The sequence below is a fragment of the Diceros bicornis genome, chromosome 14, assembly GCF_020826845.1.
Source record: "Diceros bicornis minor isolate mBicDic1 chromosome 14, mDicBic1.mat.cur, whole genome shotgun sequence".
Classification (NCBI taxonomy): Eukaryota; Metazoa; Chordata; class Mammalia; order Perissodactyla; family Rhinocerotidae; genus Diceros; species Diceros bicornis.
This window is the reverse complement of record NC_080753.1, coordinates 50,998,362-51,020,892: the sequence shown is the minus strand read 5'-3', so window position 1 is coordinate 51,020,892 and position 22,531 is coordinate 50,998,362. Positions and strand designations below refer to the sequence as shown.

Here is a 22,531-nt window from a genome sequence, read left to right as displayed (position 1 = left end):
TGTTAGTTCCTGAGATGAGTCCCTTACCTTTAAGATGAGGATAACATCCGGGTGCCTGAGGGAAGGGACCCGCAGTACAGCAGGTGCTCAATTAATGTTTAACGAATGAATGAGATAAGACATGAGATAGGATGGCGACCTGAGAGGGCCTTAGTGCCCTATAAGGTGTTTTGATTCAGCACAACGGGTAAATAGAAGCCTCTAGAGAGAATTCATATAGAAGAACTAGATCCAGCTCCCTGGCTTACTGGTCAACTGCAAAAACTTTTATACTCAGATTTTGTTTTTTCAATGACGAGATCTAAAATGAGGAACAACCGCTCCGCCTCCCAACAACCCACCGTGGCAAACCCCAGGGGAAAATACTTTTCCTTAGACTTTGGTCCCTTTCCTTTTTGCTTTCACCTCCCGAAAGGCGCTTCTGGAGCGACCCAAGGCTTCTGAAGAACAGCGGCAGCTTGGAGGCGTTTAATCGTTGTAAATTCAAGCCCGACAGAAAGGCGTCCCCGCCTGGGAGCCGCAGGCGGTCGCTGGCTCCGCGCAGCGTCGCCCAGCGGGCAGAGGCAGCGGCTGCGTGCCGGCGCCTCCCTCCTCCCGCGGCACTCGGTGCCCGCAAGCTGCCACCTCCCCGGACGGCCCGGGGCACTCAGCCGGCGCTGGGAGGTCCGGCCGCGGCCGAGCGGGCGCTGCTATTGGCTGCCGGGGCGGCGGAGGCGGGACTAGGCGGCCGTGATTGGCGGGGGCCGCAGCCGAAGGGGGCGGGGCCGCTATATCCGAGGAGTCCTGTCGCGGCGCAGGCAGTCGGGTTGTCGGAGTGCGGCGCCGCCGCGGAGAGCTGGAGAGCCGGCGGGCGGACTGGCGAGGGGGTAGCGGGGAGGGCGCGGCGGCCGCGGGGCGCAGGGCCGGGGTCTGCAGGGCTGCAGCCTCCCGAGGGCCAGCCTCGCCGAGCCCGGGGCTGGGTCTGAGCGGTGGCGAGGCGGCAGCCCCGCGCACACCAAAGAGGAGGCGGCTGTGGTGGCAGCGGCGGCCCCAGCCATGCTGTGCTATGTGACGAGGCCGGACGCGGTGCTGATGGAGGTGGAGGTGGAGGCGAAAGCCAACGGCGAGGACTGCCTCAACCAGGTGAGGACGAGGAGCCAGGCGGGGGGGGCCCGGCCGCTTCCCGGAGGCCGAGGGGCCTCGCGGCGGTGCCGGGCGCCAAGGCGCGCCGCTTGCGAGGGGCCGGGTGGCGCTGCAGCGGCGACCCGGGGGTAGCGCGCCCCAGGCGCCCGGCCCGCGCCCCCTCCTCCCCGCGGGCGTGGGGCGCGCGGCCCCCATCCCGGCGCGGCGGGAGCGCGTGGCGGGAGTGGGAAGGATGCGCCCGGCGGGCCTGCCACCCTGCCCCCCAGCTCGGCACTTTCCCGGAAAAAGGCGACTCCGCACACCTGCCGCAGGTGTGTGCGTGATACCGCCTGTCGGGTCCCCGCGGGGCCTGGCAGCGCCACCTGCGTCCCGGGATGAGGTGGCTGGAGGCTGTCGCAGGTCCCTGGGATTGCTTGCCAGACACCCGGGCCCTTGTCTCTTGCTGCTGCTCAACTGGACCATTCACCTGCATCTCCCGATTTGCGGGTGACGAGAGGATCGAAGGTTTGGATGATCCTACACTTCGGTTGTCTTTAAGCACGCGTTTCCTTAAGAGTAAAGAACAGTTCCAAACAGTGCATATTGGTGTGGCAGGCAGCAAATTGGGTCTCAAGTGAAACGCTGTGCCCTCCAACGCCCTAGACCTGCAATGTTTGGAAAACCTCTTGTAAAGCTTAGCTGACACTTGTGGCATGTTTCCTCAATGTGTTTGTTTTTTTTGGAGTCCAGATGGTTAAAAATTGTCCAGATAATAAGCTGCCAAATCAGCTGTGCAGATTGTGCTGGTGGAGGGAATTCCGGTGATTGGAATAAGAGGGAAAATACCCTGTGATTCCCCTCCTCAGCCTTTCTGGAAGACTACTTTTGAGGAGTCCTTTTTCTCTACTGCTATCGGCATGTCCTGGGTATTAAAGGAAGCACAAGGCTTTATACTGCATCTCATGGTTTAGCATCCCTGGGGCCTTAGAACTTTGTTCTTCCAGCTTACAACAGGAATTGTAACACCGTTGAACTTTGTAAAAAGTAGGTAGGAATCAGACTCGGGTCTAGTCCTTGAGTTTGCTTTGACAACACGGACCATTTGCTCATGCATGCTGCATTCATTTGTGTTTTAGGTGTGCAGGCGTTTGGGAATTATAGAAGTTGATTATTTTGGACTGCAATTTACGGGGAGCAAAGGTGAAAGTTTATGGCTAAATCTGAGAAACCGGATCTCGCAGCAGATGGATGGGCTAGCCCCTTACCGCCTTAAACTTCGAGTCAAGTTCTTCGTGGAGCCTCATCTCATCTTACAGGAGCAGACTAGGTAAACTGACGTGAAAATAAACCAGTGTCAAATAGACCTTGGATTCCATTTAGAAAGGGCCATTGCACCTTCCAGAGATGTTCACAGGCAAATTTTTTTTGATAGAGAGTGAGCTGGTTCATAACTTAGAAGTTTTCCATGGCACAGCCCTTTTGTTGAGGTGAAAAGGGTGCTGCATAGTTGGCCTGGGGTACGTTTTCTAACCCTTCATGTGGTTTTTCTTGTCTTTATAAACAATAGGAGAGCAGAGTTGAATCCTTACAAATGCTTGAGATAGTGCCACAAGGCAAAAAAAAAAACAGACAGACCCAACTGACTTCCTGATTGCAGCGTCTAATGCCCGATAGTAACCTCTGCCTCAGCAGTGTTACTCTCGGTCATTGTGCACTGTTCTAACAGCAGGAAACTGTTCCTCTTGGGTTACTCAAACTTGGTCAACTGCTTCAGCCTAGTGTCAGATTACAGTATGTAGCGAAGAGTTCTGTCTGACTTAATGCAGAATTTTAAAAGTTTTTTAAGTTTCTTGAAAACTCGCTAAATTCTTTTTCAGGCCAGTGTAACTGAACGCCAACCCACAGATATGTTACACATGATTGTTGAGTTCAGATGATTGAAATTACCTCCTTACTTCTAGAAAACCACCAGTAGTGGTGGACAAACTGGAGTATGTGGTTTCCTTTTTTCAGACAGAAAATCTTTTCTCCCCTGGACTGGCTGTAATACTTTTCTCAAGGATGAGCCAAACTGGGAAACTGGTTTTTAATATTTATTGCTGAAATGCAAGAGACCTGAGTCTTACAGTGGCATGTCAAAGTAAAGGAAAACAACTACTTTTAAACACAGCAAACTTTGAATCTAAATTCTAATGTTTTTCATAATTGTTTGGCTTGGAAATTTGCCACGCACATGAAAAATGTGAGTGTGAAAATTTTGAGTAGTGATGAGTGAGCAGTATCCTTGGAGAGTTTTTAACATGTCATTTTTTGTTTGTTTGCCAAAGGACTGTTAGAAACATATTTTGAAATACTATTCATTTGAATTTGAAATCTCTGCCTAGTTATGGAGCTTTAAAGGGTGAGGGAAATGTTCGATTTTGTTTCTGAAGAAAGTTGGTGTGTTGAATTGAATTCTTAGTGCTCTGGAAAATGTCTTGCAGGATATTCAAGTGACTGCATGTTTAAAGATGTTTTAGCTGTCTATATTAATCAGAAAAGGCTGGGGGGTTTTTTGGTTTTTTTTACTTAAAGCTGATTTGTGAAAGTTTTCACTTTGCATTTCAGTGTGATAACTTGCAGTTGAGTAAGAGAAAAAATGTATATTACACAATATAGTGGAATCGTCACTGTGTAGTTTTATCATAATTTGCAGTCATTTCAGGGCTTCCAGATACAAATTTATTTTGATGACACAAATTTATTTTTTAAATCTGCAGAAGCATGGAGGACCAAATACATCATTTAAACAATGGCTGCAGTCATCATAGTATAATACATTTGTATTATGAGTGCTTACAGACTTTGAAATTTGCTACTAGATGGTCTTTGTGCTTTCCTGTAATTGAGTTAATAACTGTTATCAAATCCGTTTTATTCATGCAAGAAATATTCATAAAATTAGAATTGGGATCAAATTTTTTACTTTTCAATTGACTTTGGCTCTTGAGATTAATGCCTAATGGCACTTCAAAGAATGCACGTCTAGTTAGACTAGATAATTTTAATTGATTTTAATTTCTTTTTGAAATCTTATTGAAAAATTAGTGGGATCTAAACTTTTGACTTGCTTTTAAAATGTTGGTGAACTGAACTTGTTTTTGTGGGGTTGTCTGAAACACAGAATTTTAAGAAAATGCCACCTAAAGTTTATATAGCATTCTGCTTTAATAACTAGATAAAGAGATTTGTAATTAGCATTTGTACTTCTTAATTAGGATCAGAAGTTGTACTGGGTCCAGTTTAGTTACAGTTAGCATTGTTTTTATGGGCATGATACTATACAACAAAAATACTTATTTTCCCTAATGTTATGTTAGCAAGATAAAGCTGGTTGATAAACTTTTTGATGTTTAATTATTTGTTATGAAATATTTATATAAAATGCTGTGAAAATAAAATAGATCTGTTTATGTAGTGAGTAAACTCAGTCCAGTGATGAGAGGTGGTTTTTTTACTGTCTCTAAGTCATGAGGGTAGATTTAGTATTTTGAAAGTGACTGGACAGTTTATTAAATGGTGCTGAAATGTGGTGGCCGAGTTGTCCTCTGTGGACAATTAAAGTAATTGTAAAATTATGGATAAAGCCTGCTCACAGTAGAGCTGGCCTACCTGGGGGGCAGTTAATGTATCAGTTTGAATCGGTTTAGGGAGGCCGCTGTGAGGATGATGGGCAGGAAGGCTGGTTTGTAATAGGAGAGCACTGGGGACAGGCAGAGCCCTGCATTCTTGGTCCAGCTCTGCCTCAACTACCGGCATATACAGACTTCCACGACTGAGCCCAGCTCTTCATCTCAGCTGAAAGCCCAGGAAGAGATTGTCTCTAAAATCCTTTCTAGCAATAAATTTATCATTGCTCTGCTTCATCTCTATATTATTTTCCTTAATGTTTTCCTAAATATGTTTTTCTGAAGACAGAAAAAATATATCATGTGTCTGTTTAAATGGGTAGATAAGAGTTAATCTAGTCTCTGATTGGGCCTAATTTTAGATTTGGTTCTCTACCCAGATTATTAGGTTTGCTCTTGAATGAGCCTCGAAAGCAACCGGAGAGTCTTATTTAAGACTCAGCTGGCACATTTGAGAGACAGAGACAGCAGGTATTTTCAGCAGATGTTTGCCATGTGGTAGATTAAAACTAAAAGTGAAACTAATGTGTTGTGGAAATAGATCTGAAATAATAATGATCTTTGAAATTCTTGCCTTTCAAAGGCTCTAGGTTATTCACAGCAATTCAGACCAGATTTTGTCAACATTTTCAAAACCAGAGATTAGAGAATTATATATATACTTCTTCTTCAGAGATGATAATTACACCATCCACTGCCAATAAAATCTTGCTATTTCTCCTGACTTTGCCACATTGTAGCAGAGCTCTGTGGTCTTTGCTAAGGGCAATCGTGGAACACCTGAATTCTCTTTCCCAGAAAACAAGTCCAGCACAAGGGCTCAGTGAGTCCGGAACTAACATTCACGGAAATGCTGTAATCCTGAACGTTGAGTCTCATTAAAATTTCAATGATGCGAGCAGTGATGAGTTTGACTCGTCCTTCATTAAATCCCCCCATCCTTCAGACCTCAGCTGGGTCATCACTCCTCAGGAAAGCCCTCTCTAGGCCTGCTCAGAAGACTGAACTCTCCCAAGACAGCGTGTAGCTTTTCTTTATAGCATTTAATGAGCATGTAACACTACATTTACTTATGTGACAATTCGTTTATTGTCAGCCACTCTCATAATCTAAATTCCGCTAGCAGGGAGCTGATCAACATTGTATCCCCAAGTGCCTGGTGTGTAAATATTTATTGAATCAATGAATGAAGAACTTGGAAATAATGGGGTTAACTAATACTGGTAATATAAATTTTCTTATAATTCTTGAAATGTTTGCCAGTTTGCCTCTTTAAACTGAAAAGTTTGAGACTATCTAAAAGGAATCTCACCATTAAATGTTTTGTAGTGATTATTCTCCATTAAGAATTTGCTCAGTGCTTGGCATCCTTATACTTCCTTCTCCACCCTACCCCAGGCCTTTTGTTTACCGTGGCTGTTAGCTCTTATCTAAAATGAACCTCTGCTCTCCTGGACCTTTTATGAAGTTCAGATAGTTTTCAAGCTACAGGCTCACCATATCTAATTTCAACCAATTTCTAGGTCCTAAGTACTTATTAAACTCAGTTTTTCCCTATCTCCCAACAAAAATCACTTAGACATGTGAAAATCCAGGGAAGATGGCATCATTGAAACCCAGAAAGCAAATGCCACATGCAAACTATAGGTAGATAAGAGGTAATAATCTCAAAGCAGTTCAGAGCTGAATCACACTGGTCCTAGCTAGGGCCTGTAGTCATGTTCAGTCTTTCAAACATTGCCAGCATTGGTAAAGTTGCTTATATAACTTACCTTTGTGTGATTCAGTGTGGGTAAGTTCTATGGGATGCTGTGGCAGCAGTATTTATCTGTTATAAAGGTGTCATTTATGTTCTTCATGTTAATTACATGCCTAAGAGTAGAAGAACGCATTGCTTTTTTTCCCATATGCCCAAACACAAAATAGGCCCCATGAAAGTGAAAAAGGTAAAAACAGACTTGTATATGATTTCTGAAGCAAGTATTAATTAAATTTATGAATTCTAATTTATCACGTTTTTCTTTTTGCTCAGAATATAGGATATTTGTGTTATTGTATGTTTATTTTAGCCACGGATCTCCCATCTGGGCCCCTTCAGGCTCTTTTTGAATTTCTGATACGTATATATTTGCATGAAGTATCTGAAGAACATTGAGAAATGGTTATGTAACCAAAATGAACTTTTTAATATGTGATTTTAAATAAAATTTGAATATTTAGATGGCACTTAGGGTCAGACTCAGATGACCAATGGTGCAGCTCCTGGGGCACCAGGTACATTTATTCTCTTAGTCGTGTCCCACTGCAGCCTGGTCCCAGACTTAATAGCACTCCCCACCTGTCTAGACTGTTGAGAAAGAGATTGTAGTTAACGCTTTTGAACTACAGGATTGCCTCGCTTGTTGTTTGACTAGGATGGGAATCTATTATGAGTGGATAATCATATTTTTTAGAAGCCCAGATTTTGTGCTTCTAAGTAATAGTATTCTTCTGGTGTGGGTTGTCATCACTTTTGAAATGGGGAATTGCCCTTACTGTGCTTCTAAGTAGTACTATTCTGGTGTGGGTTGTAATCGCTTTTGAAATGGGGACTTTCCCTTACCCTTACCCTCCAAATCTTTTAACTGCTTTGGAGCCTGAGGAGGAACAAAAATTTCTCGGTGATTCCCATTTTGCATTTTGGGCTTTGAGAAGGATCTCCTTAAGCCTGAATAGAGACTTAACTTGGTAATTATTTAGCCGTGACAGCTTTCTCCATCGCAAGCCCTCTGTGAAATGTAGTAGATTTGATGGTTCATTTTAAGTACAGCTCTTCGTTTGAATTCTGAACCTTGACCCCTAAGGGATTTTCACTAGTAGTATTTGCTCAACCTCTTACTATGAAAATTTTCATTCATACAGAAAAGCTGAAGGTTTTTACAGTGAACACCCAATACCTCCACCTATAGTAACAGTTTACTTGCCTTATCACATATTTATCCATTTATTGATCCCTCTACCCATCTATCAATCTGTCTTTTTGATGCTTTTCGAAATAAGTTGTGTGTGAGTATACTTTCCCCTAAATACTTCAGTGTGCATTCCATTAACTAGAACTTGATATTTGCCTACAGTTCTTTTTTTGCTTTTGACATAAAATTTACACATGATGAAATGCATAAATCCTAATTATACCATTTAATGAGTTTTGACAAATGGATGTACCTGTTTAAACAGAACTCTTATCAAGATTTAGAATATTACCGTTACTCCAGAAAGTTCCTCATGCCCTTCTGCACACAGATCCCGCCCTCCCTCCCCACCCCCACCCCCACCCGCCCCACTAGGCAACCAGGGTTGCTTGTTTTTCCACCATCTATTAGTTATGCCTGTTCTACTTCGTATAGATGGAATCACGCAATGTATACTCTTGTGTCTGGCTTCTTTTGTTCATCATAGATTTTTTGAGATCCACCATATCGTTGTATATATCAGTGGCTCGTTCCTTTTTATTGCTGGAGAGTATTCTCTTGTATGAATGTACTACTGTTTATTTATCCATACTCCTATTGGTGAACACCTGTTTTCCAGCTATTATGAATAAAGCTGCTATGAAGATTCTAGTACATGTCTTTTTTGTAGACATGTGTTTTCATTTCTCTTGAGTAAATAGCTAAGAATGGAATAGCTGCATGATAGAAGAGATAATCACTTAGTTTTATAAGTAACTGCCATACCTTTTCCCAAAGCAGTTGCACCATTCTGTACTCCCATCGAGAATGTATGAGAGTCAGTTCCACCACATCTCTGCCAGCCTTCTGGTGGGTGTGTTGTGGTTTTAATTTGCATGTCTCTATGGATTAATAATGTTAAATACTTTTTCATGTGTTTATTGGCCTTTTGTACATCTTCTTTTGTGAAATATCTATTCAAGTCATTTACCGATTTTTATTGACTTGTTGCCTTAATTTTTTTTTTTTTTTTTTGAGCAAGATCAGCCCTGAACTAACATCCATGCTAATCCTCCTCTTTTTGCCGAGGAAGACCGGCTCTGAGCTAACATCTATTGTCAATCCTCCTCCTTTTTTTTTTCCCCCAAAGCCCCAGTAGATAGTCGTATGTCATAGTTGCACATCCTTCTAGTTGCTGCATGTGGGACGCGGCCTCAGCATGGCTGGAGAAGCGGTGCGTCGGTGTGCACCCGGGATCCGAACCCCGGGCTGCCAGTAGTGGAGCGCGCACACTTAACTGCTAAGCCACGGGGCCAGCCCCTGTTGCCTATAGCTTTGAGTTGTACAAATTCTTTATATATCCTAGATGCTAGTCCTTTGTGAGATATATGTTTTGTAAGTATATTTTCACCTGTGGCTTGCCTGTTTTCTTGATGCCTTTCAAGGAGTAGAAATTTTTAATTTTGGCAAAGTCTAATTTATTCATTTTTTTTTTTCTTTTATGGTTTTTGCTGACTTTGTCCTGAGAAACCTTTACCTACTGCCAAGTCATAAAGAGACTCTCCTCTGTTTCATTTTAAAAGCTTTATGGTTGGGCCAGCCCCAGTGGCCTAGTGGTTAAGTTTGGCACACTCCGCTTTGGCAGCCCAGGTTTGGTTCTGCACCATGGGGGCTGGCCCAATCATAAAGCAGATTGGACGTGGACCTACACCACTCATCAGTGGCCATGTGGTGGTGGCGGCTCACACACAAAAAGAGGAAGATTGGCAGCAGACATTAGCTCAGGATGAATCTTCCTCAGCAGAAAAAACTATGGTTTTAGCTATTGCGTTTAGGCCTATGATCTATCTTGAGCTGATTTTTGTTTCTGGAATTTAAGATACAAAACTAAAAAACTCTTATAGCAATTCTGTTTTGATTTGATAGTTTTTAAATATAACTTGGCAGTCAGAGTTTGGTTTAAAATAAACTGATGTGGGGGCCGGCCCCGTGGCTTAGTGGTTAAGTGTGCACGCTCCACTACTGGCGGCCCGAGTTCGGATCCTGGGTGTGCACCGACCCACTGCTTGTCCAGCCATGCTGAGGTGGCGTCCCACATACAGCAACTAGAGGGATGTACAGCTATGGCGTACAACTATCTACTGGGGCTTTGGGGAAAAAAGGAGGAGCATTGGCAATAGATGTTAGCACAGGGCCGGTCTTCCTCAGCAAAAAGAGGAGGATTGGCATGGATGTTAGCTCAGGCCTGATCTTCCAATCAATCAATCAAGCAAATAAATAAATAAAATACATACATAAATACATAACACACACACCCACACACACCCTGATGTGGTTAAATGACTCATTGGATTGAGGCAGCATACCGGTGATCTCAGTGGGGGTCTAACCAGGTGAGGAACAAGCCAGCCATTACTGTTGATGGCCAGGTTCAGTCAGGTCTTTGGGGGAGAAATACAGTTCGATTATAGGGACCTGAGAGTTTTAAAAAAAAGCTACTTAGCCATTTTAAAGATGTTTTAGGTTAATTACTTAAATTCTGAGTTTAATAGTGAATATGGATATAGTTATTTTACTTTTGTGTCATGAAATGCTCTTCAAAATGATGTAACTGGGAAGATAACTGGAGGGCAGTAATTGAGAGTAACTGTCCGTGACAGCGGATCCACAGCTCCCAGTTGGCTTGCAGAAAGTTCTGCTTTGATTGTATCAGATGATTTCTTTATGAGACAAGCCAGTGTTGAGAGGAGAATTCTCTGATTACAACTCGTAAAAGATAAATGACTTAACTTCATTCCTTAAAGCTATGGAAAGGAATTAATTTTAAAAATAGAGGAAATTTGAAGTACTTTGAAACCAAAATATATTAAGAGTGTGTGATGTTGTTTTTAAAGTTAAAATTTGGCATATCCTTATATTCATTCTATTTTTTTTTTAATCTTCCATAGTGCTATAGTCAGTTTGAATTCATTTGTACCTGTGATGCAAAGACAGGAGTTAGCCAGAATGTTTCACTTTGGGCCCCCAAATGTGATCCATATATTGAGAATATCCTCTTCTTAGTAACTGGGTAAAACTTGAAGAATCATGAATTTCAAGGTATAACCAGAACAGTGTTTAGAAAATGCAGTTTGAGCTTATGTCTATAGTACATATTCACAGACATTTGCTCAAGACAAAGAAAACAGGTTTTTTTCAAAGACTTTCTTTCTGTTTGTGATTCCTAAATTGAATTAGATGCGTCAACCACTTTTGATCGTTAGTTAAAAAAAAAAAAAAAAAAAAAACTTTTCACTGCAGACATGACTTCTTTGACCACATCTGCTTGTTTTGATGTTATTGGTAACCTTTCACCCACTTTAAGGGATGGAGTTAAACTCCATGAGCAAGACGGTCATAGGCCAGATAGTTTGAGAGAAATTAATAGGAGAAAATACTTGTTTCAAATCTACCCGTAAGTATTGAGCCATCATTGGATTCCTTGTTGGAAATGTGTCTCCACACTCTGCCATCCGCCATCTTGGAAAGAGTATGTTAAATAGAGTCTGCTGATGGCTCACTGTCACTTCTCCATTGTGTTCCTCTCCTGGAGAGCATAAACTTGTCACCCAAAAGCCAGTTTGTGGCTGGAGTTGCTTTGATAGGACGTGTTCCTTCACGATAAAAGGCTGTAAGTTCCATCTTAAAAGAAACTATCAGACATGTTCACACTGTACCCCCAGCGCAGGGCTTGGCACAGAGGCAAGGCCCGACAAATACTTGTTGACTTGAAATGAAAAGACTGCTTTATGGCCAGGAAACTGCAAAACGCAGGAAGGGCCCGATCAGAAGGTTGATGTAAACAGTAAGGAGGAGGACTTTTCTGCTTGCAGGGTATGGATTGCGGTCCAGCCGAGAATGCGGAGTATGTAGAAAAGGCCAAATGTCTGCCCAGCCCTTCTCTTAAATTCTGACCCACATGTGAGAAAGGATCAGCATTACAACTCGGGCTGCTGACCACCTGTTCATATTCTGTTACTGCTTCTTTGCCTTTGATTTTGGCAGCTGTCTCTCCAGAAGTAGGCGTGGATAGTTTGGAAAAAGAAATTGGATAGATTTTAATATTCTTCTTTTGCAGGCTGTACTTATTCCTTGATAAAGCAGAAACTAGTCTCTAATTTGATGCTTGGGAAGTAAGTTGGAAGACATTTTCACGTAAGCAATACTTAAATTGAGAAGACTTAGATTGTGACTTAAAATCTTGCAGCACATAATTTCTTCTTTGATGTAAGCATCTATTCAAATTTTCATTTCCTACTAACGTGCCCCCTGATGAATACAGAGACAGAGACACATTAACCATGAGGAAGTTTACCAAGTGGTCATCGAAAAGCCTTTTGGGGGCTGAAGCTGTGTTATGACAACAGGATTTTATGGGAATGCTAGACCTCAGTCCTCAGATAGCTTTTTTTTTTTTGAGGAAGATCAGCCCTGAGCTAACATCCATGCTAATCCTCCTCTTTTTGCTGAGGAAGACCGTCTCTGAGCTAACATCTATTGCCAATCCTCCTCTTTTTTTTTCGCCCCAAGGCCCCAGTAGATAGTTGTGTGTCATAGCTGCACATCCTTCTAGTTGCTGTATGTGGGATGTGGCCTCAGCATGGCCGGAGAAGCAGCGCGTCGGTGCGCGCCCGGGATCCGAACCTCGGGCCGCCAGTAGCGGAGCGCGCGCACTTAACTGCTAAGCCATGGGGCCGGCCCTGGGATAGCTATTTTAAAAGAAGTTATTTTTGTGATTATTTCTTTGCCCCAGTAGGGACCCCCCTTCTCAGTTTAGCAGTATGTCAAAAATACTTTAAAGACTAGCAGATGTTTGAGTTAATAAAAACCATGCTTATCTTCTTTCAGTGCTATTATGCATTCTTACTGTGATTTCTTCACAGGGGCTTCGAATAAAGAAAAAAACTACAGTATTTGGTGGTTTGATAATTTTAAATATTTCCTTATTTTAGAAGGCACGAAACGTTGAATTTAAACATTTCTTAAAGGAAGATTAATGGCTCTTGTCAGCCTGACATTCTGAGACTCTCAGTGGAGCCCCTCCTTGTATTTCTAGCCTCACTTTCTCCTGCTTCCTCTTCTTACATTGCTCATGTTATCCCCTATGCCTGGAATGCCAGACACGAGACTAGTGTATAAATAAATGCAGTGGCAAGGCCGGGACTAAGGGTATCCAGCTGAAGTGGGGAGCTGGACTTATGAGCTCTCTTCAGAGCTTCACCCATGGTCATAACTCATTTGTTAATGGAAGGATATTGTGGCGTTTAAGCGTGTTTGAGAGGCAATAACAAATCATCAAAGGAAGGTTATACCTCTACATTTGCTAGAGACAAATTTTATAACCTAGCCCGATCTGTCTGTGGCAGTTTAGATGCTCTCTTGAGAGCCTTAGACAATTCGGATTAGCAGGCAACAGTATCTGAAGTTTCCTAGGAGTTTCTAAGTGTGACTTACCTCTTAGAGTATGTAGAATATAGGATTGTATGCAATTAGGATGGGCTTAAATGGAATGAAACTAAGGTGGGAATATAAACTATTATAAATAATAAAAGTATGCAGTACATTTTACGTACATTTATAGCACTCTCTGATGTTAGAGACAGTTAAGTCAGCTTACATGCAGCTAACTGTACTAGAAGTTAGAATATGTCAAATACTATAATAGAGGAATAAATAGTTTGCATGTGATATAGATGAAACGGTATCTAATGAGGGGACAGAAAGAATGGCCTTCAGGACAGAGGGAACAGTGAGACCAGAGACTCCAGAGCATAATGTGCTTGGTTATTCCAAAAAGGAATTATCCTTTTCCTGGGGCGCAGTGGCTGGAGGGAGTGACAGGAGATGTGGCTGGAAAGCTGAGGCCAGACGGTGGAGTATCCTGGGTTCGTGCTAACAGTGTGCTTCCTCGGCAAGTGGTGGGGAATCCTTTGAAGGATTTTGAGCAGAGAAATGGCAAGTTCATACCAGAAGCAAGCAGCTGGGCGGGCGGATTAGCACAGAGTCTAGAAGAGAGATCAGCTTAGAGGATATTGTAAATTCTCTGACAGTTGAGAGCTGCAAGTAGGGCAGAGGAGGTAAAAGTGGGAAGAATGGAACTGGATTTAAAAAGTTTTCAGAGACGGAAAGTAGGTGGAAATAAGATTCAGAGTCAAAAGTGAGTCTGTGTTTTCCACTGGGAGAAAAAGTGGGTTTGGGAAGGAAGACAGTGAGTTTGGTTTTGAACGAGCTGAAATTGGGCCACTGAAGAACATCCAAGTGGAGAAGTCGATGGGCAGTTGGACATTTGAATATGATTCTTAGAAGTTGGGGCTAAGACTAGAGATTTGGGGGTCATTTGAATAAAGGTGAGGATCTGAAGACATCAATTCCACTTCAAGATAAAGTTTTTCTGATTCAGATAATTTCTTTTAAAAAATTATAATGCAAAAACTTGTGTGTAAGTATTTTACATTTTGTAACTTGAATGTTACTGAACTTGTCTTAATTAGATTTGTTTTGTTTGGGTTACACTTTTTATTCCAGGGAAACTTAGTGCTCAGACTTATTTTGATTTAATACACATGATAAAAAGGTTTCTTTAATGATGAGCCTTTTCATGGTGGCTTTTTAAATTGCTTTGCTTTCCTTCCTTAAAAGGGATTGTGAAATTGCTAAGCAGGTTGAGTGTGACACCAAGTTAGCCCCCCAGCATAATCTCATTCTCACGTTGCTTTGCAGGCATATCTTTTTCTTGCACATCAAGGAGGCCCTCCTGGCAGGCCACCTCCAGTGTTCCCCAGAGCAAGCAGTGGAACTCAGCGCCCTCCTGGCCCAGACCAAGTTTGGAGACTACAATCAGAACACCGCCAAATACAGCTACGAGGAGCTGTGTGCAAAGGAGCTCTCCAGTGCCACCTTGAACAGGTGAGGCTGTGATTAAGGCTAGTGTTTATATTCATAGATCTATTCAAATTTATAAGAATTTCCGGAAGAAAATGAATCTATGGTATATGCAGATAATTTGTGAGGTTAAGACTAGGCCATTGCCCAATTTAACCAATTATTTTCAAAAGTTACTTAAGCCTTGTATCTGAGAAACTGATAAACACAAAACATAATCCACACCAATAAATGCCCTTATATGAAGTGCTATATAACGGGAATTTTAAAAATCTCTGACCTTTTAAGAAAGCAAATCTCCTAAAATAAAGTCAGTCATGTATATTAGTATTTTCTTCATCAAGCAAGTATTAAACCAAGAGGCCTAACATAGGTGTTTTAGTTATCTATTCCTGGGTAACAAGTTACCCCGCAACTTAGTGCCTTAAAACAGCAAACGTTATCTCACGGTTCTGTGGGTCAGAAAGCTGGCCTTGACTTGGCTGGGTTCTCTGGCTCAAGGTCTCTCAGTTGGTGGAGTTTGGTCTCATCTGAAGGCTCAACTGAGGGAGAGATCCCCCTCCAGGTTGATTCATGTGACTTGCTGGCAGGCCTCAGTCCCTCACCATATGGGCCTCTCCCAGGGGCTGTTTTATAATGTGGTAGTTGGCTCCACCCAGGGCAGGCAATCCAAGTCAGAGCAAGAGAGATTATAACGTATCAGAAGTGAGTGGCATCTTATCACTTCTGCCGTATTCTGTTCATTAGAAGCAAGTCATTAATCAAGCCCACACTTGAGGAAATTACACAAGAGCATGAGCAGCGGGAGGTGGGGATCTTTAAGGACTGTATTGGAGGCCGTCCGCCACAATAAATAAATTAATCCTGTATTTTTTTCGGTTGCAAGTGATTTAATCAATCCCTTATAATGCTATGTTACAATGAATCTTTCATAAAGTAAATGTAGACAAATGCATGGAAACTTCCTACATTTAAATTTTTTATGTATATGTTTAGAGATTTTCCGTAATTCTTCCAATTCGTCCCCATCCAGCATCCCCCAAAGTTTTTTCTACAGAATATTTAGTAGTTGAGACCTTGAACCATGTGTTAGAACTATTTTACGGTAAGTTTGCTAAATAAATGAAACATCAATAATATATAGCTTTAAGTTTTTGTGATTCATAAATGACAGTGTCAGTATAATTCACTAGTGAAAATGATTTATCGCTAAAGACTGCTTAAGTTAATCTCTCTGTATACCTCTCTGCCCTTTTGATGTCCTGCAGCATTGTTGCAAAGCATAAGGAGTTGGAGGGGACCAGCCAGGCTTCGGCTGAATACCAAGTTTTGCAGATTGTGTCGGCAATGGAAAACTATGGTGTAGAATGGCATTCTGTGAGGGACAGCGAAGGGCAGAAACTCCTCATTGGGGTTGGACCTGAAGGAATCTCAATTTGTAAAGATGACTTTAGCCCAATTAATAGGTAACCCAAGTCTTAAATTTTTTTAGACTTAAGTGTGTGTATACTTTTGTGGCTCTGATCATGAAAATAGAAAATGGAGAGGGTTTTACTAAACAGTCATCCTTTAGGAATACAGTGTCTCATTTTGCTACATACGTTAATTTTATTCAGGCTTTGATAACCATTTAATTATTTTTTTTAAATACTAACTCAAGTATACTGATGTGGCAGAGTTAATATTTTTCAAATAGGTCGTTCACTGCTATACAAATCTCTTTTTCACCGATACACACACCCAAAACTTGCTCCCCCACCTCTCTGCACTTACCCACAACTGCTTTTCAATGTGCCTTATAACTAGAGGGCAGAGTGTTTATATGATAGTCCCAAACCGAGCATCTGATTTTACTGTTGGGTCATGAGCACATGAGAAGTGACAGATCTTTCCTTCTGGGCTTGCTCACTTTTCTCTTTCCGTCTTTCAGGATAGCTTACCCTGTGGTGCAGATGGCCACCCAGTCAGGAAAGAACGTGTACTTGACTGTCACCAAGGAGTCTGGGAACAGCATCGTGCTCTTGTTTAAGATGATCAGCACCAGGGCAGCCAGCGGGCTCTACAGAGCAATAACTGAGACACACGCTTTCTACAGGCATGTACCGCTGTTTACCCCATAACCTTAGCATCCGTCCAGAGCTCTAAGGTTTCCAGGTGACAACAAGGCTCCTACAGTTTGTGGTATTGTTGTGTCAGTGAATCTTGTACAGAATTTAAGAAATCAGCTGCTTTCAAACATTTTGTTTCTGGCATAGTGATGGAGTCCTTATCAGCATGGTCTTGCTTTTCCCACAGAAAGTGCATGTGTGTGAGCTGCACAGACATATCCAGCTGTTTACCCCTTACCTTATTTCCTCAACTCACTGAGATAACTCCCCCTGAGATAACCGAGTGGTTGGGCCTGTTTGCCCGTTGCTTTTGCCCTTTTCCAGCTGGGTGACATAAGTCATCTTTCCTTTCTGGGAGAGCTGTTATCCTGAATCCTCACCACGTAGGGAGGATCTCTTAATAACAATATTGATACCCTCCTTTCAGAGGGTGTTTTAAAGTAGAATTGTGATTGGACTCAAATATTTGGAAAATTAAATCTAAGAAATTTAATTGGCAGGCAACCTTAACCTTCGTTGTTGTTGTTGACGAATAGTTGCCCTGAGCTAACACCTGTTGCCAATCTTCCTCTTTTTGCTTGAGGAAGATTCGCCCTGAGCTAACATCTGTGCCAGTTTTCCTCCACTTTGTATGTGGGTCACCACCACAGCGTGGCTGATGAGTGGTGTAGGTCTGCGCCCAGGATCCGAACCTGCCGGGTCACTGAGACAGAGCATGCTGTACTTAACCACTACGCCACTGGGCTGGCCCCAACCTTAACCTTTTTATGTTAAAATAGGCACACAAATTGTGGAGCAGAATGCAAAATTTGTAGAAATTTTTAATATAAAGCCAAGATTTCAAAGAAAAATGCCGTTTCCCTTGCCACAAGCTCTTCGGACGGTAGCTCATGTCCCCGGGGGTGAAGGAGCACATTCACTGTCCTCTACGTTAACGGCGGCTTTCTCGGATGAGAAACATAGAGGTAGAATCATTGGAATATCTGTCACGTATAAAACTGGAAGAATTTACCTTCTGGTGTGCAGATAAGAAAATTAAATGTCTGCTGACACGGATATTCTTATTCACGCAGTGTGGGAAGGTCTGAGTCGTGGGAGTGCCCGGGCTTGAGGTGGATGTTCAATCTCTCCCCGCAGGTGTGACACGGTGACCAGTGCCGTCATGATGCAGTATAGCCGAGACTTGAAGGGCCACTTGGCCTCTCTGTTTCTGAATGAAAACATTAACCTTGGCAAGAAGTATGTCTTCGATATTAAAAGAACATCAAAGGAAGTCTATGACCACGCCAGGAGGGCTCTGTACAATGCTGGCGTTGTGGACCTTGTTCCGAGAAGCGACCCCAGCCCCCCAAACTCTCCCCTGAAGTCCTCGGAGAGCAGCATGAACTGCAGTAGCTGTGAGGGCCTCAGCTGCCAGCAGACCCGAGTGCTCCAGGAGAAGCTGCGCAAGCTGAAGGAAGCCATGCTGTGCATGGTGTGTTGCGAGGAGGAGATCAACTCCACCTTCTGTCCCTGCGGCCACACCGTGTGCTGTGAGCGATGCGCCGCCCAGCTCCAGGTGAGGGGTGCCCGCTGGCCTGCTGCTCCCCGGCAGGCTCCCTTCTCCCTCCGGTTCATGGTGAATGGGTGCCTGCTCTGTGCCAGGTGCTGGCTCCGTCATGCACAAACGAAGAATGTCCATCTCCACCTGGAAAGGGCCTTTGTATTTGGTGACTCAAACGGTATTGCCCCTTGGAAGCATTTTGGATTAGTGTACCATTTTCAACAGTGTAATTGCTCTAAATCATAGACTTTTTTGAAGTTCTGGAAACGAGGCTCAGATTCGCAAGGTAATGCATCTAGCTGGTGGCTGAGCCGAGAACTAGAATCCAGGCCTCCTGAGGGCTGGTTCAGGACTTCCTCTTCCATTTCCTGTTGCTGCCCATTTTCTGACACTTAGGAGGATGGTCTTTATTATTTACTTAAAATATCTGGTTTCTGACACTTAGGAGGATGGTCTTTATTATTTACTTAAAATATCTGGGAAAGAATACTTAGAGTTTTGGGTTATAGTTAACTCTCAGTTATCCGCGGTGGTTGTTTACTCGGTGATTACTTGTGATTAATTTCCTTTTTTTTTACTGTGCATATGCCTCTAAGGGGCCCCTTGGGTCAGCTCTCACTTAGCAAGTCAAACTAATTTTAATATTAATACCAAAAAAAGCAACTCATATGTAATATTTTTTCCTTTCTTGCACCTTACATTTCCTCTTACAATAATTTTTAAATTTGTTTTCACTTCTCAGAACTGTTTGCTAAATGTCACCATGGTTTTATGTAAAATTAGCCCGAAAACGCATCTAATACTACTAATTTCAGAGCTCTTTTTAGGGCTACATAATGAGCCAACAGGATGCTACTGCGATGAGTTATTCTCCCACTAGCAGTTGTGGATTTCCTTTTTCTGCCCACGTAGTCTGACCCTCGTGCCTAAGGCTCCCCTTATGGCTGAGCAAGGGACGGGCTTGTTGAGAAGCCAGCCAGGGATGTGGAGCTGTGACCTGTGACATGGAGCAGAGCTATGCTCTCTGGCCACGTGGCATCAACCCAGTGATGCTGGCCTGAGTCAGCCAGCTGAGCCAAGGACACACAGTCTCTGGAAGTGTCTCTGGCATCCCTATCTGGGGGGTCATAATCTGCCCCCGTAGGGCCCACAGTCTTTAGGAATCACTTACTCATTGTGCCTTGTTTAGAGTTTGACTTACAACCTAATTAATTTCCTTCAGTTTATACTTTTTCATAATATTCATTTTTAATCCCTTGCAAAGCATGAACTTTGAAACCCATTAGAAAGCAATGATCTCTACCAGCTGAAAGCTAAAAATAATTGTGACCACACCTTGTTTAGAAAACAGAATGTAATAGGTACCCTGAGTGGACGCTGAAGACACAGATCCTCGAAGGTGTGCTAACAGGTCCTGTCGGCTTCTCTTTTCCAGTTGTGTCCGGTCTGCAGGTCGCGGGTGGAACATGTTCAGCATGTCTATCTTCCAACGCACACCAGTCTTCTCAACCTCACTGTCATCTGATCTGTGCACTTACTGGACATGCCATGTTTCCGTGAACTGCTCTATCATAAACTGTAAAACTGATAGATTGTGGAGAAGATAAATACTTCAATACCCATCTGCCATACAACGTTAAACAAAAAAAAAAGGAAGAATAAAAAGAAAACAACTACTCCTCACTTCCAAAACATACCACGTGAGAATCAGCACCTCCAGTGGTGGGAATCAGGAAGAGCTCTGGGACGCAGACACATTCCTTAGACTTGCATTCTTTTTATGATCAAGTAAAGGAATAAGTAAAATCTTTGATGTCAGTTAAGTGGCAGCACAGCCAAAAAGTGGGTACCTTTTAGGAAATAGTGTAAGTCTCCTTAATGTATCCCAAGGTAAGTTTCCTACCTGCAGCAAATTTTATAAGAGTTAGTTTTAAGAATTTTCTTGGTTCTTTTTGTACAGTCATGGAGCTCAGAGCATTTTTAATAGAAAAATTTTTCTTAATGAAATAGTCGTTGTTTTAACGTCATTTCTGTTTTTATACCTTGTTCAAGAATGATTGGAAGGCAAACAGATTTAGAAATCAATTCTGTGACTTTCAGAAAGTTGACAACAAAGTTCTCAGATTTAAACCAGTCTGGCTAACGGAAAACAGATAACACGATGTGGGTGGCTTCCTAGTCCTTTTTTCTCCCCCTCTCCTTACCCTGCTCACCCCGCCCAAGCCATTCAGTTATAAAATGCTACCAATTTGGTTTATAAGATTTCTGTGGAGTCGTCAAGCACTCCTTGGGCCTTTTGAGTTAGTGGAATGTTTTATTTTAAGACTAAAAAGGGAGAGCATGTTGCTTGGGAATGGAGAGCATTGCTTGCTGAGATGCAGCGTAGTGGTGTACAGACTAGGGTGGTCCTTCAATTCCCCCAAGCATTCTACTCCAGCTTTGCCCAGTGGGCTCTCTCGTGCTTGAGCTATCAAGCCTTCTGCAGCCTTATTGTAGGTATGCTAGATATTGTATACATGTTTTTTCTTTTTTTTGTAAATGCTTAAGTATTCACTTTTGCTTGTCCCCTCTATGTATTTTAGAGGGCTTTTGGAGTTGCTTCTTTCTGTGTTCTCAATCATGTTTTCCACTCCCACTTGGGCATTTTGGACTCTGGTAAGCTTGTTGGTTTTCTAGGACGTCGGGAAACCTAGATGACCTTATTGGGTGCAATACTAGCTAAGTCAGAGCTAGAAACCTACACTGTCACTTTACGGAGATTTCTGAGGATACTTTCATATTGCCTTAATGTAGCAGTAATGTGTTTATGCATTTGTTTCTTTGCACAGACATTTTGTCAAATATTAAAACTCTACTTTTTTATGGCACATATTAGCATATAAGCCTTTATTCCAAGAGGTATTTATTTTTTCACTTGTAAAAAAACAATGTTTCCACATAAAGAACTCTGTTATATCCTAGAGGACTTCTGTCTTTTATATTCAGGACAATAAAGACTTTAAAGCAAACCCTGGTGTTTGTGACATCAGTTACTGTCATTTAAGCCAGTTTTATTCATCTAAAAGAAAAGAGCATTGCGAACATCATGGTTGGTATCTAATTTGGTCCTATGTGGAAAATTTGAAGATGTTTAGGATATTGGCTCCGATCTAGGAGAACATTCACCCACTTTTCACTCATTTATGTTTTCTGGTGATAGGATTGGAATGTAGGTGAAAATGGGGTAATGTACACAAGCCGATGAAAAGTAAAAATTGAGGAAAGGACTGGCAGTTATTGCAGAAGGAAGGGAAGGGCGAAGTTGGAAGTCAACAATTTAAGCCCAGAGGCTGCTGCTAGTGCATTGCCTGGTCAGGACAGGTGAGCGCCAGTCTTGGTCCCAGCAGAAAAGGGCTCAGGCTACAGACTCGAGGGCTATGTTCCTATAGGACGGCTAACCTGCGGCTGCTGGGACCTCAGTGCTCTAAGCATGCCTGTGTGTGCTGCTTTGTGCTGTTCAGCAAATGCTTTGTGGAGTAGAGGACACTGCACGTAATATACATAACTGATAATTATCTGTAGCAGTTAACAAGGTAATTTCAGCTGCTACAAAAGTTCGGTTCAGTACAAGTACAATTATTTCAAGTAAATAATTTTATAAAAATTGAGAGATTTGTTTTCCGCTGTTCCTATACCTAAGTCAATCTTCCATCAGTTTCTAGGAATTAACTCATTTGTTCGTTCAACACATTTATTAAGCACCTACTGAGTTATTGAGTGCTGGAAATTTAATAATGATCAAGACATGAATGATACAGGATGCTTGTATCATGTACTTAACCTGTAACTTATACTATTTTCTCTATGTATAGAAGTTACATAATATTCAAAATCATAGAATATTAGCACTGGAAGGGATCTTAAGCATGGTAGTCTCAAAATGCTAGCCAGATTAATGGAAGGAAGGAAGGAAGGATGGCTGTGTGGATGGATGGACAGATGTGTGGATGGATAGGTGGATGGATGACAGGCCAACAAATAAATAAGATATTGTTCACCCCACTAGAGTATGGATTCCTGAAGCTCAGTGACTAACATAAAACCACTGTATTATAAGGTGGTATAGTAGAACAGTAAGTAAAGGGCTATGGAGGCACAGAACATAGTGATTAATTCTGCTTAGGGGCCAAGTGTAACTGTGCTTCACAAAGGCCCTTTGAGCTGAGCCTTGACATTCTAATTGGATTTTACCAGGTAGAAAAAGAAAGTGTATGACACATA

At 42.4% G+C, this 22,531-nt stretch overlaps 1 protein-coding gene across 1 annotated transcript; it reads left to right on the top strand.

Annotated features, from left to right (window-relative positions):
• Nucleotides 1-886: 886 nt before the first annotated feature.
• On the top strand, nucleotides 887-21,927 carry MYLIP (myosin regulatory light chain interacting protein). Its single transcript, XM_058555219.1, has 7 exons — nucleotides 887-1,122; nucleotides 2,238-2,428; nucleotides 14,459-14,644; nucleotides 15,889-16,086; nucleotides 16,551-16,715; nucleotides 17,866-18,286; nucleotides 19,707-21,927. The coding sequence occupies exons 1-7, from the start codon at nucleotides 1,036-1,038 to the stop codon at nucleotides 19,794-19,796; spliced, it is 1,338 nt and encodes a 445-aa protein (XP_058411202.1). The 5' UTR covers nucleotides 887-1,035; the 3' UTR covers nucleotides 19,797-21,927.
• The last annotated feature ends 604 nt before the right edge of the window (nucleotides 21,928-22,531 follow it).